Source organism: Stenella coeruleoalba (assembly GCF_951394435.1).
Source record: "Stenella coeruleoalba genome assembly, chromosome: 20".
Lineage (NCBI taxonomy): Eukaryota > Metazoa > Chordata > Mammalia > Artiodactyla > Delphinidae > Stenella > Stenella coeruleoalba.
In genome coordinates, this window is record NC_137166.1 from 18,406,462 (window position 1) to 18,421,175 (window position 14,714).

The 14,714-nt window shown below is 46.6% G+C and overlaps 2 protein-coding genes across 6 annotated transcripts in view; one reads left to right on the forward strand and one right to left on the reverse strand.

The window, feature by feature from the left end:
- PRMT7 (protein arginine methyltransferase 7) overlaps nt 1–14,714 on the reverse strand; it is a 49,694-nt gene that overhangs the window by 8,242 nt on the left and 26,738 nt on the right. For all 5 annotated transcript variants that reach the window (XM_079908564.1, XM_079908565.1, XM_079908566.1 and 2 more), the window contains exons 6-13: nt 12,931–13,043; nt 8,473–8,714; nt 8,095–8,275; nt 4,889–5,016; nt 4,341–4,476; nt 3,253–3,336; nt 2,816–2,863; nt 2,054–2,143 (exon numbers count right to left, since the gene is read on the reverse strand). In XM_079908564.1, the coding sequence (XP_079764690.1) occupies nt 2,054–2,143; nt 2,816–2,863; nt 3,253–3,336; nt 4,341–4,476; nt 4,889–5,016; nt 8,095–8,275; nt 8,473–8,714; nt 12,931–13,043 (1,022 nt within the window). The remainder of the gene's footprint in view (nt 1–2,053; nt 2,144–2,815; nt 2,864–3,252; nt 3,337–4,340; nt 4,477–4,888; nt 5,017–8,094; nt 8,276–8,472; nt 8,715–12,930; nt 13,044–14,714) is intronic.
- Nucleotides 9,289–9,716, forward strand: LOC307178961 (COMM domain-containing protein 6-like). Its single transcript, XM_079907652.1, has one exon. The coding sequence runs from the start codon at nt 9,310–9,312 to the stop codon at nt 9,523–9,525; it is 216 nt and encodes a 71-aa protein (XP_079763778.1). The 5' UTR covers nt 9,289–9,309; the 3' UTR covers nt 9,526–9,716.

Genomic DNA, 14,714 nt, shown 5'->3' on the forward strand with positions numbered 1-14,714 from the left:
GAGTGACTGCTAATGGGCAAGGAGTTTCTTTCTGGGTGATGAAAATGTTCTAAAATTGATTGTGGTGATGGCTGCATAATCTTATGAATATACTAAATCACTGAACCGTACACTTTAAATTTCTTTGCTGCATGAACCATATCTCAGAAAGAAAGCTGTTCTTAAAAAAAAGGCATGGGAGGAAAACAGGCAAAAGGCTTAAATAGATATTTCACTAAACAAGATATAGAATAGCTTAGAAGCACATGAAAAGGTGTTCAACATTATTAGGCAAACACAACTCAAAACTACGAGACATCACCACACACCCACTAAAGTGGCTATACTAAAAAAAAAAAAAAAAAAAAAAAGAGGGCTTCCCTGGTGGCGCAGTGGTTGAGAGTCCGCCTGCTGATGCAGGGGACACGGGTTCGTGCCCTGGTCCGGGAAGATCCCACATGCCGCGGGGAAGCTAGGCCCGTGAGCCATGGCCGCTGAGCCTGTGCTCCACAACGGGAGAGGCCACAACAGTGAGAGGCCCACGTACCGCAAAAAAAAAAAAAAAAAAAAAAAGAGACAATACGAAGTGTTGGTAAAGATATGGAGAAACTGGAACCCTCATACATTACTGGTTGGGATATAAAATGGTATACCCGCTTTGGATAACAGTTTAATAGTTTATTTAAAAGTTAAACAGTGAATTCCACTGCGGTCCAGTGGTTAGGACTCGGCACTTTCACTGCTGAGGGCCCAGGTTCAATCCCTGGTCAGGGAACTAATATCCCACAAGCCATATGGCACAGCAAAAAAAAAAAAAAAAAAAAAAGTTAAACAAAAATATCACACAACCCAGCAATTCCAAGCCTAGGTATCTAAGGGAACCGAAAACACAAACCCTCACAAAGACTTAACATACCCATGCTCACAGTAGCATTATTCATAATAGTCAAAAACTGGAAACAATCCAAATGTCCACCAACAAGTGAATGGGTAAACCAAATATCACACAGTCATACACTGGAACACTACTCAGCATTGAAAAGGAACAAAATACTGACACATTCTACAACACGGATGAACCTTTCAGCCATGAACAGTGAAATAAGCCCGACACAAAAGACCACATATTGTATTATTCCACTCACACGAAATGCCAAGAAAAGGCAAAGTTACAGAGAGAGAAACCACATCAGCGGCTGCCTGGGGCTAGGGGCTAGGTGATGGAAGTTCTAAAACCAGACAGTGTGACAGTTATATAATTCTCTATATTTACTAAAAAATCTTCAAATTGTACACTTGGAATGGGTTAATTTTATGGTATGTCAATTATATCTCAATAAAGGGGTTAAAAAAAATGTTGGCAAGAAAGATGACAGGTTCCAGCTTGAAGGGCCTGTGGGATATGTGAGATTTGAAGACCCGGCTTGGACACCCACGATTCCCACATGGGAAGGGATGTGATGGTCTTGAGAGGAGATGCAACGGAAGAGGAGAGGACAGACAAGAAGAGAGCACCAAGGACACCTGCAGGGAAGGATCAAGTGAAGGAAGAGAGACCGATGAAGGGCTGAGAAGGAGCAGCCAGAAAGAGAAGAGGAAACCCTGGAAAGGCAGCCTCTTAAGGGCCTAAAGAGAAGTATGTTGAGGAGGGAGAGGCCCCTGTTGTGAGGGTGCAGGAGGCCAGCGAGATGAAGCGACAAGGAGACCGTGTCTAGTAGCTAAGGTTACTGAGGGCCGGGAGCAGTTTCGGAGGCACACGGGGGACTGAGGAACAGATGGGAGGCGGAAGCGTGCACAGCAGTGCTGTGAAGGGAAAAGGGAGGGGACACGATGTGCCGAAGTCGCTCTTAGCAGAGCTCGTCTGCCGTTGCTGAAGGAGCAGCCATGAGCCACTTGAGAGCTGTGCAAGTATTTGCTCAGCAGGCATCTCTGCAAACCTCACCACACCCTCAACAGCGGCGAGTCCTTAGCTGGTGAGTGACTGGGGGACACACAGTGAGGTCCGGAGAAGGGGGCAGTCAGGTTGTCTCAGAGCCGTGCTGTCCAGAGCAAACGCAGAGCACTCACTACTTACCTTTTTACCCTCCAAGTCTGCAGGTGTTAATAATTCAGGCCGTTTCTCTATTATATTAATTTTATCTTCCAAGTGGTTAGCCTTGAAGATCTTAGAGAGAAAACAAAACTATTGTTTTTGTCCAGAAAAAGAACATCTCAGTTCCTTTATCTGTGTGCAGTTCTCTGGCCAAACAGTTCTGGAGCACCACTTTCAGCTGCTTTGCAGAACTTCTCCCATCCAAAGGCCTCCTACAGACCTCAGATGAGATCAGGAGCAAAATGTCATAAGAGCAAAAGAAATTTCTCTTGCAGGCACATTGGCAAGACTTAGCTGTAGGCTTGTAGTTCTGGTGGAGGTAGGTTATCCTTCAGAGAGGGAATCACAGGCCAGGAGGAGAAACACTGTCACAGAACCAACCAGTCAGGTCAGTTTGTGAGCAGTGACTCCGTGGGCGCTGGTGCCCCAGAAACAAATCTCAAATTCATTTCTATCACCACAAAGACTTTAGTTTTTTTCATTTTATGTGAAGTGAGGAGAGAAGCCTAAACATCTTCAGCCACAACAAACACAGTAGAGTCTAAACGCTCACTGCTATTCAACGACAGCCCCAGAAGACTTCCAGGCCAGCTCTCGACTCAGGAGTCACAGAACTTCACTGGCAGCTCCTACTTCTCCCAGTTCCCTTGGTACCAGCACTGCTTCAAAGCGATCAATCCCAGACTCAGGAAGGCAGGCCCCACAGGTCCCCTCATTATTTCAGTAACAACAATTATCACTTACTTTTTTCATCAGTCTATGAGAAGCTGCTGAATTCTCTATCGTAAATACCTGAAGAGGATACCATGCTATTAGTTGTAGGAGGTGCACTTAACAGAGAAAGAAAACAAAGATTAAAATGCAACTCCAAGGCAGAGGACAACATCTAACTAACTCTACCTGTGCTCATTATCCCCCTGGGACAGTACAACATTCTGCGCTGAGCCTAGCGAGGTGGCAGACTCAGACTCGGGAGCTGTGGCGATGGGGCAACAGCTATAGCCTGACCCCTGCCCGCACACGAGGCAACAACCCCTTAGCCACCAACACAAGCACGCCTGCCACATATGTGGCAGCTGCACTTGAAAGAGCTTTAGTCACAAAACCATGTACCCAGACCACATGGCACCCAAACTCAAGAGCGGCCGTCAGGAACCTGATAGAAGGCACATGTCCAGTACCTGCTCTGCCCCAAGGTGATGGGCCAGTATGGAGAGCAGACTGCCATCACTGATGCACAGGCAGACACTGTCCGGCTTAAGCACCTGCAGAAAAGAACAACCTCAGCACAGATTTTCTTACAATGTCAAGAAATTCCTGTTGACAAACTGACAGGAACATTTCCCATCTGACCCCCTAACTCACTCTGTGATTACTCAATCTTGATTTCCTTCTCACTCCATCCCCTACACAGCCCGGCTGGATCTTCCTATGCCCTAACACCAGTCACACCTGCCTCCCAGGCCCAGGTGGTAACCAGCCCCCCACTCCAACACAGCCACCTCCCTCACCTCTCCCCACCATCAGGAAAGACTGTCCTCAAGCCATCCTAGAAGGCCCAGCTGAAGGGCTGCCCTGTTTATCAGAGGCAACCTCCCAATCCACAACCACAGGCCTCTTCCCTACCTGGTCACAGCACAGAAAGCTGTAGGCATGTCAAATGACTCCCCAAAGCAGGAATGCCTTTATAGGTCAACAGACTCCTCTGAGAGAAACTTAGGATGGTTGGGACCCTCCCTCCCCCCAAAAATGCAAGCATATGCATACGTGCACATATATTTTTCTGCATATGACTCCAAGGGGTCCAGAGACCCCCGTCCAAACCTTGTGTGTGGTCCCCAGGCTGAGAGACCCCTTCTACAGGTAGCAGGGAGCAAAGGTCTTTCAGGAGAGTTACATGACAAAATTTACATTCTAGAAAATTTTAGAAAGGAAGTAGGAGATGAGAGGAATAATGGGGTGGCTGAATCCACAAGGATCACGCAAAGGAATTGCTGGTGACCATAAAGGCAAAGTGTCCAGAGGTAAGGCAGGGGCCAGGGAGAGGCTCCCATAGAAGAGCAGAGAACAAGCCCTCAAGTAGTCCAGAAACAAGCTCCCTGGCCTCTGCCCAAATGCCCGCCCAGAAGGAGCCAGCTGAAGCCACTCATGGACAGAGAAGGGAGCACAGAAAACAAAACCAGCTAATCATAAGTGAGCAATGAGCTCAATTGGGTCCATGGGACAAACCTCTCCTGGCCTACAACCACCTAAGGGGCTGGACACTTACCATCCTCAGGGCCTGGACGTATTGATCAGTTCTGTTCTGATCATTGATCTCTCCAAACCGAGGCCGGTTCCAGAGCAGGTGAGCCTGGCAGTCACACACAGGGCGTGCTGGGTGGGCTCTCCCATCCTTTTCGGGGCTGGGCCAGGAAATGAACAGACACAGGGTGATGACCTGCTAGGCACCAGCGAGCATGAAGGCACGGCACAGGGACCTGCCCCAGGGAAATCGAGATGGAGAGGGGACACACGCATGGTCCTCTAGGGGGCATGAGTCTAGGCACTGGCTGTGGAGTGGGCGTTAGAGGTCGGAGGGCCCTCCAATTCAAGGCTTCTCATATATATCTGCTCCAAATGGGGGTCCTGCCACTGGGGCAGCCTCTTCAGAGTACACACAAACAGGCATTGAAATACCCAGTCACAAACTTTCGCTCTTATTCTGTTCAGATACAAATGTGCCCACTCAAACCTCTACAGGGTCTGTACAGGGAATTTATATAAAGGCACAGTGTCACAAGCCTAATGTCCCACCCGATGAGGCTTGGGGCACACCTGGTCCTCTGGAGGCTGTACCACACACAGTAGTCGTCGTGGTGGGCTACCAGGCAGAGGGCTGAGCCCTGGACAACAGGCTCCTCTTCTGGCAGGAAGTACACACACTGCATCCAGTGGTCCCGCCACTGAAACAGGAAGAGAATCAGCTATCACCAAGCTGCAACAAGAGCAATGCATCTAATCCGGGGGCCAAAACCCAATTCAAAAATCAATTTGCAGGGAAACCACTGTGTGGACTATAGATAGCTACTATGGCCAAAGAGATAAAGAAGAAAATCCTCAAGTCAGAGAGGCTAAAGGTTCAAAATCTTGCTGGAACACTGCTGGCTTCAGAAGGATAGAATGTGGCCTAGGGCAGTGGTCTTCAAGGTGGGCTCAGGGGAGGGGACTCCAGCCTCTGCCGCGCGCGCGCGTGTGTGTGTGTGTGATCGTGACTAGAAGGAACCTTCTGCCAAAATGTGTACTTGATTGCAAGTATCTCCCCTCCATTAAAATCATACCTATACTGACCTCCTGCCCCCACCCACACCTCTTCAGAGTAGCTCCTCAGAGCTGAGAGGCTGTCTCCCAGGCTACAGTCCTCATCTGACTTCAAATAAAGTTAAGTCACAACTCTCACACTGTGTTGTTTTTTTTTTTCAGTCAACACATTCTATCCTACCTGATCTTGAACTTAAAGACAGGTGAATAACATTCCCATCTATCTAAGATGTCTATTTGAATGTAAAAGCTAGAAAATTAAAATCTAACCAGATACATTCTGGAAAAAATAAACACTAACAAGGAGGAAAAAAAGATCCTCTAAAACCTGTTATTCATTCTTTACTGTGCCTCCCTGACCCCTCCCGGTCTCCCACAGTGCTTCCCTGTCACCATGTCCCTCCCACACACCAGCCTCTCAGGTCCTAATGCTAAAGAGCTATGATAGCCAGAATCCACTGTCTGAGGCTGATCAAAAGCAGTTTAATGAAGTCATGAGGGAGATTCATTAGCAGCTCTTCAAATTCGAAACAGTCCAAAAGTCACCACTGGTAGAGGAAGGACACAAGCCCCACAGTCAGGACACCTGGGGACAAGCACCCACCAAGGCTGCCTACACCTGAGGCCCTGCTCCCCTCATCGGCCCAGCTTTGTGTGGTTACCCAGCATGTCTTATATGAGGATTCAAGGAGAAAATACACATAGAAGCACTTTGAAGATATACAAATGAGAAGTATTTACATTTTAATGAAATTCTTATGCTAATTTTGCAATTACCACACTCCTAGAGGGGAAGAAAGCAGCCCAGTGCCAACCTCAATTCTGTTGGAGAATTCTGACCTCCCCCCCACACCACACCCCACCACACACACACCACACACGCCCCCCTCCCCACACAGATCACACACCACACACACACACCCCACACCCCACACCCCACACACGCTCTCAGCCTACGGAGGACTGAGGCTATGCAGAGTGGAGCCGGGGCAGCTCAAGGGCCCAGGAGGACTGACCGAAATCGCACAGCAGTCATGACCCTTTGGCCTAAGCAGTAACTCAGGGAGCAGGATGAGATGCTAAGGCCTTCCCTGAAGTCACCATGTATACACCCAGAACCAGCAGCTGAGCAATCAAAGCCAAGCCAGTGCCCAGTAAGTGGGAACAGGAAGTCAGAACACACAGAGGACAGTGCCCAAGGCCTCCCAGGTGGAGGGAACATTTGATTCCTTGGTCCTGAAGCATCTTTCCCACTTTCTTCCCTTGTGTTTGTGTACAGAGGGGTAGATAATACATGCACATGAGAGAAAACTCAAAAGATATAAAAGGGTCATGGAGTGAAAAATAAGTTTCCTTTCCACCCCTAACCTCCAGCTCCCTTCCCAGAAGCAACCATTTTTACCAATTTCTGTGAATTCTTCCCAAGATACCCTTGCATACATGCACCACACATAAAGGCTGATAAACACATATATTCTTATTTTTAATAACGCCAACGCTGGCACAGCACACACTGTTCTGTGCCTCTCGTTGTTTCGCTTGATCTGTCCTTGAGACTGTTCCACATCAGTGCAGAGACAGCCACCTCACCCTCTGCGTGGATGCAGGAAAATGGACTTGGCCAGTCCCTGCTGGTGGCCTCTAGGTTGTTCCAGTCTTTTCTATTTAATCAGGGCTGCAGTGAGTATCCTGGCACACACATCATTCTACACGTATGCAGCTCCATCCAGAGCCTAAATGCCTAGAAGGGGCGTCATGTCCCATCCTGACCGACTGTGGGCCTTGCTGCACTCCACAACGCTCTGGTGATCACCCTCCTGCACTGCCCCACGGCTCCACCAACAGCATGCAAACTCTGAACTTTATTCACTAATACACGAAAAACAGTATTTCACTGTTTAAATCTGCATGGTTCTTGGACTTCCCTGATGGCACAGTGGTTAAGAATCCACCTGCCAATGCAGGGGACACGGGTTCGAGTCCTGGTCCGGGAAGATCCCAAGTGCCATGGAGCAACCAAGCCCATGCGCCACAGCTACTGAGCCCGCGCCCTAGAGCCTGAGAGCCACAACTACTGAAGCCCGCGCACCTAGAGCCCGTGCTCTGCAACAAGAGAAGCCACTGCAGTGAGAAGCCAGTGCACTGCAATAAACAGTAGCCCCTGCTCGCCTCAACTAGAGAAAGCCCGTGCACAGCAACGAAGACCCAATGCAGCTGAAAAATAAATAAATAAATAAATAAAATTAAGAAAAATATTTTTAAAGAAAAAGGAATATAATATGTATTTCCTTTTCTGTAGTTCACATCCTCCCCACTTTCCATTGAGCTGAAGAAGGTAGATTTTGAGGTCACAGAAAATGCGGCTGTAGACAGGCTGTAGTTCTCTATCACAAGCTAATCTGAGGACCCCTGGATTACTCGGTGGGCAGGTCTAAGAGTGGCTGTACCAGGACGAGGGGAGAGCCAGCACACCAAAGCTGCCCTATGGCTCACTGTGACCACTGGTGTTGACCATGAACTTGGCCTGAAAGGTCTATCTTATATCTTACTACAGCTAGCCTTGCCTTTTTTTCTTTTAAACTCTTCTTTGACATTGATTCTAACATAGTCCCTTCTATCTCTAAATTCTTAGGAATCTAAGATTCAACATGCTCCTTTCCCAGGACAAAAAGTGGACAAGTTTCCTGATTTCCACAAAAACGTGCTCAGCTCCCGCCTCTTACCTGGAGTTCCTCTGGATCCGAGTGTGCCCAGAAGGGGGCCGTGGTGCACTTGATCTTCCCCTCAGGGTCCATTTCAATATCCCACCAGGAGAGAACCACCTGAGCTTGGCCAGATGCCAGAGGTTCAAACTGCCTGCTATGGGAGGCTGTTGAGCTACTGACTTGCTTGCTGAAGTCCACACTGTGGAAGAATATTCAGGAACTGAAGCATATTTTAAGCTCACACACTCCATCTTTAAGCATTTATGGTGACCTCACCAGCAATGAGACTTGTTTGCAATGGACTCCTGATGTCAAAATGAACTCAAAAAGAACTGCCAACGACCGCAATTCACCAAGTGTCTCCAAACGCCATGACCCTGGGTGGCTCCTTGGTACCTGAACATAGGCAGCACGTTGCTGAGGACAGTGAAGTCAGTAGGAGACACCTGGTTCAGCTGAATGTCATAAACAGAGGGCGCGCCAGGACACCTCTCCAGTTCCAAGGGGGGGACAATGACTTGCTCTCCAAGGCTGGTCTGAACACGGATGGGAAACAGCTTGTTCCATGACCACATCCTCCTGGACTCCACCAGCTGTGCGTAGACGGTTGCTCTGTGAGGCACTGCCTCACAATTTTTCTAAGTTTATATTAAAAAAGTAAAACAAAAGAACAAAAAATTAACCAGTTACGTTGACCCACAGTAATTCCCATTGAGCAAAAGAGATTTATTCCCTAATATTAGGGAATAAATATTAGTATAGTAATTATAAATATTAGTATAGTATTAGTATAGTATAAATATTAGTATGGTATAAATATACTAATATTTATATTATATTATAAATATTAGTATAGTATAAATATACTAATATTTATATTAGTATATTATATACATAATATATATATTATATTATGTATATAATATTATATATTATTTTATATATAATATATATATAATATAATAAATATTAGTATAGTATTAGTATAGTATTATTAGTATAGTATTATAGATTAGTAACATCTAATGCCTTATCACTATTAGGACAGTGAATTGTTTTCAGCCAATGCCCTTGGGAACAGAAGAAACCAGACTTCAGAAAGAATACACATTATGCCTAAGACGACTTATGTCAGGTAAGTTCCTAGCTACCTGACACTCTTGAATATTTCAAAAATAAACCTTGCCCCAGGAGCTTCCACCTGAGTGGGTGGTGGGATTCCAGGGCGCTGCTATGGAGGGGTGTAGTGAGCCACAGCTGGATGCTAAGGCCAAGGTCACCAACCAGCTCATAGATTTTCAGTGGAAGCTGGGTATGGCTGTGAGCTCAGACAGCTGCAGATCACTTAAGTATCCTTATGTTGCAGTGATGCTCAAAGTGGCAGATCATTCAGGCCAAGTAAAGAACAAGTCCTTCGAAATGACAATTCCACAGTTTCAGAATTTCTAGACAGTTCAAGGAAATTGCTGCAATTATTGAAACTGTGTGAAAACTGATTACTTGGTTGATGAATTGCTACCATCATTCTAAAATCATGGACTTTACTTTCTGCAACAAAACTGCCTAAGGATCAAATGATATTTATTGAATGAAAATTACACTTTTGGTTTTCCATTTTTTTAAATAATAAAAAAGAAAATCAGACAATCAGGAATTACAAAGTGGTGATTGCCACACACTTTGTGAATGTACTAAGAGCCACTGAATTGGAAACTTTAAAGGGTGAAGAACTCTGTGGTATGTGAATTCTATCTTAATTGGACAAGGGGCCATCCTCAACTGACCTGACCTCCTGGCCTCACCTGGCACTGCCGACCACACTCCTCACTTGGCTTAGGCTGCAGTCCCTCATCCGATTTCCCTCCTGCCTCATTCATCCAACACCCTCTACATGCCAGGCACTAGGGGCCCAGCCATGAAGAGAACACTCACAGCTGCTACTGCACAGAAAGCACAAGCACAGGGTTTATCTACCTCATCACCAGTGACCTTTTGGATCAGGTGATCCTTTACTGTGGGGGCTGCTCTGTGCATTGTAGGATGTTTGGTAACATCCCTGGCCTCTACCCACAACATGACAGTAGCAGCACCTCTCAGTTGTGACATCAAAACTGTCTCCAGACACAGCTCTGGATGAGAAGCACTGCTCTCCCTCTCTGTCTCCTTCACAAAGCTGTGCTTCCCCTGCCCATCCCTTACAGAGAGAATTCCCCAGAGACCTGGTCTGGACCATCTTTTTCTCCCAGCATGTACTCTCCCATTTGACCTCAACCACTCCATCTTCATTTACCAAATACATGTACCCAAATGCCTCCTGGTCCTCTCTACTTGGCTGACCCTCAGCTCAAAGTCTGTCTAAACCAAACAAGTCACCTTCACCTCTCCCCCACCTTCCCAGGCCTGGTCCTCCTCCCAGTCAACAGGAAGCACCACCATCCAAGCCAGTCACCTACACCTCAAACCCTGGCATCATCCTCAATGCCTCCACATCTAAGTAACAGAAGTCCTTGACCACCTTCCCCATCCCCGAGTCTACCTCTCTGGGCTCCACTGCTATGGCCTTGACTAAGGCCTACCTCAGCCCAGCACCTGAACAACTCCAGCAACCTTCTAACTAGTCTTCCTGCCTCTAGTGTTACACCCCAGCTGCTGTCCACATGCCTGCCTGCATAAATCTGACACTGATCCTCTGCTTAAAATCCTTCTGAGCTACCATATTGCCTTCTGGAGCACAGGGGCCCTTCTTGGTCAGGCCCTGCCCAGCCCTTCAGCCTTCTCTCTTACCCTGCCTCCCACACACCCATAATCTGACTCATCTTCACATCTTTGTGCAGGCTGACCTCCTCTGCCGCGACTCCCCCCAGCTGCCAGGCCAAACCCTGCTCACTCTCAAGACTGACTCAGCTCATGCTTCATCTTCCCCAACCTCCCCGCCTTCTCCCACCAGAGAGGCAGGACCTCACCCCACCAACCACCATCAGCATGGACCTCAAACTGTACTGTGACCACCTGCCCACCTACCTGCCTCCCCAGGAGCTCACCCTCATATTCTTGGTACTCAGAAAAGGCTCTGCAAAATGAAGGCACCAATAAATGTGTCTTCTGAGATCAATTCCTGGGTCACTGCAATACCACATGGACTGTCAGACACTCCAGCACCCCAGTTCCATGACCTCCAATGTGGCAGGAAAAGGGACAGGGTAATGGAGACTGTGTGCGGCCATAGCTCCTTCAAGCTGAGACTCAAGCTCGGCAGATGGGGACAGTGATTAGAGTGGACAGTGCACACCTGGCTGCTACGGGCCAGCTGGGAGAGGAAGCTGAGGACGGCTGCCTGTGCACCTTTTAATTACTAGATGAATTAGAGAAAGACAAATTGAACAACATTAACATAATTCTGAATATCCTTGTTCTCTATTTCAGGGATTCATCTAATTGATGGTTTTAATGTGGAGAAATAGAAATAATTTCTACCAAAGTTACTAGGAAGAATTTTGCATTTTGGAGACAAGACATCTCACGCAGGATGGGGAGCTGGAGGACGATCACCATCACATGCTGACCTCATGAGTAATGTGGACGCGGGCCCCAAATGCCTTGGAAGGAGCCCCCTTCCTCACTCCAGGGGTACTAAGTACCCCTCAAAAGAATACCGGGCCAAGACAGTTACGGGCTCATGTGAACAGTGCCCACATGGCAGGTGCCAGCAGAAGCAGCAAACACTCACACCTCCCCAGCCGGCCTTTGCCTCTGAGTCTCCACCTCCCAGTTTATGTTCATAAAAAAGCAAGACCAACATCTCTGAGCTAAAATTTTCAGCATATCTCTCCCTTCTCAAAACAACTGTCGGAGCTTCCCTGGTGGTGCAGTGGTTAAGCATCTGCCTGCCAATGCAGGGGACACAGGTTCAAGCCCTGGCCTGGGAAGATCCCAAATGCTGCGGAGCAGCTAAGCCTGTGGCCACAGCTACTGAGCCTGTGCTCAAGAGCCCGCAAGCCCCAACTACTGAGCCTGTGTGCCACAACTACTGAAGCCTGCGTGCCTAGAGCCCATGCTCCACAACAAGAGAAGCCACCGCAATGAGAAGCCTGAGCACCACAACGAAAAGTAGCCCCCACTCACCGCAACTAGAGAAAAGCCTGTGCACTGCAACGAAGACCCAACACAGCCAAAAATAAAAACAAACAAACAAATTTATTAAAAAAACAAAAACCTGCCAAAGATTACCACCACCCAAACTCCTTCATCTGGAACAGCCTGGCATTCAAGGTCTTCTATCCTCCACCCCATTCTCCACATTAGCTTACAAGCACCTTAGGCTGGTGTTCCCACTGACCTACCAAACAGGTCCTCCACCTGGGACATCTCTCCTTTTCCTCAGTGCCTTTCCAAATTCCACCCTCTCCACACATGCCCTCATCTCCTTCCTGAGCCTTGACCTTTTCCACCAGCCCTAAACCAAATGTCAGTGGTGCTTCTGCCTGCCTCTCCATCTGGCCCATCAAATCCTTACCACTGCTGACTAGTGTGGATATAGAAGCAAGAAGAATGGCTTATACTTCTCCCTGGATGCTAGAACACCTTACACACAGGTGACATTAAAAGAATGTTTGCTGAATTCAATTTGAAGATAGTTTCTAGTCTTTTGACTCTAACCTACTAAGACGTGGCATTCAAGAGGCACAGAAGTCATAATTGAGGACAGTCAGAATCTCGTAGGAATCAAAGGTTGCCCTAAGGTGTACAGAGAGGCACTGAGGGCTCAGGCTATGTAGAGCATGGTGTGTCAATGAGAGCTGTGTGAGTCAACTGAGATCACAGCAGTTTGCCCGAAGGAGGCCCTCAGTCCCCTACCTGCACGAGATGCCTGTGTGCGTGTTCGTAGGAGGGCAGTGCTCCCTCCCCAATCAGTTCCGTGTCAAACAGCTCCGTGATCAGGATGTTGGCACGGCATGGCATGTCACCATCTGAGAAACAAAAGGAAAGAGTCAGAAGCAAGCAACAGATTGGAACAAATATTAACAGCAAATATGTAAAAGATAAAAGGTTAATAGGTCACTAAAATTGAAAGCACATACATATGCTGAAGTATTTAGAAGTGTCATCATGTCTGCAACTGACTTTTCAACGGTTCAGAAAAAATAAAATAAAATAAAATCCACATTGACATAACACGTATACATCAAAATGCTAACGAGTGACTCCTCAGTCCTGGTTAAGAGAACATGGGTGTTCACCATACTACTCTTATCAATTTTTCTGTATGTTTAATAATGCAAGGGACTTGTAAAACTGATAAGAAAACTACAAACACCCAAGAAGAAAACCAGGCAAAAATACAAATAGACAATTGAAAACAGAAAGCAAATCAATCAAATACATGAAAAAATTTTCATTCTTATTAGCAATTAGATACAAACAATTAAACTATTAACTATTAAATTAGCAAAAATTATTTGAAAAGCAAAACTGAATGCTGGTACTTCAGATATTTCTAGGCTGCAGAGAGGGGGAGAAAACTAAAGCAAGAGAGAGGCTGATTCCACTGATACGCAATGATACAACTGAGATCCAGGATTCAGAAACCCCAGTTCCTTACACTAAATCCCCCTTAATTAAGTTAGTTTCTTGCTACCAAAGAACCCCCCAAATAACAGTTTTTTAAGGACAGTAGGATTATGGAAGGTCTTTCTGTTAACTCTATTTTTTAAACCTCTATAATATAATGTAAAGTAATGTTACTTCTACAATTACAATTTTTAATGAGCCCAGATAAAACTGACTTTGGAAGGGGTATTCATCATGGAGAATTAACTGTAAACACTCCTAATGGCTCATGAATTACAATTTGACAAAGCCCACTCATCTTCCCTACACAGAAGACAAGTATCACAGATGAAGCGAGAAAAGAGCAGCATTAAGAGGTTCAAAGAAGGACGCAGTAGAGGGAGCTTGAGCCTTGAGTCATAGAGAGCTGGGCCTGGATCCCACTTTCTAGCCCTGAACCCTCAGTCCTGACCATAAGTCACCTCATCTGTAAAAGAGTGGTAGGTTACAAGATCTGCTTCACCTGGTGGTGTTTCAAATAACAAAGGTAAAACCTATCCAGTTCCTATGAAGTACACGTGTCCTCAATGGCAGCACAACGTGAAAGGAGGCTGAGAAGAAACTTCTGTCTCCTGGCACAGAGACCACCCTCCTGGGTCACTGCCCATCCTCTCTGATATCATGCCAAACTCCAACTGAAATACACTGTCCCATACTAAGCCAACCACCCCACTTGCACACACCTGCTTCTCTGTCCAACATTTCTTCTCAATGAACAGCATCACCAGTCACACAGTCCTGAAACCTGGGCATCACTGACCAGCTCCAGGAGAACAGGAACCCTGACTGGCCTGTTCACCACTGCACCCCAGCGCCTAGAACAATGCTGAGCACCCAGTAACAGTCAGCAAATGTTAGCTAAATTCTTGATTCCTCCCTTTTTGTCACCCTACATCTAATCAATCACCAAGCCCTACCAATTCTACCTTCTGAATAATTTTTAAGCCAATTATGTAACTTAAAATGATTTATTGCCCAAATCTTCTTCAAAAATAAAGCTTTATGATCTAATGAATTTCAACAAATACTTT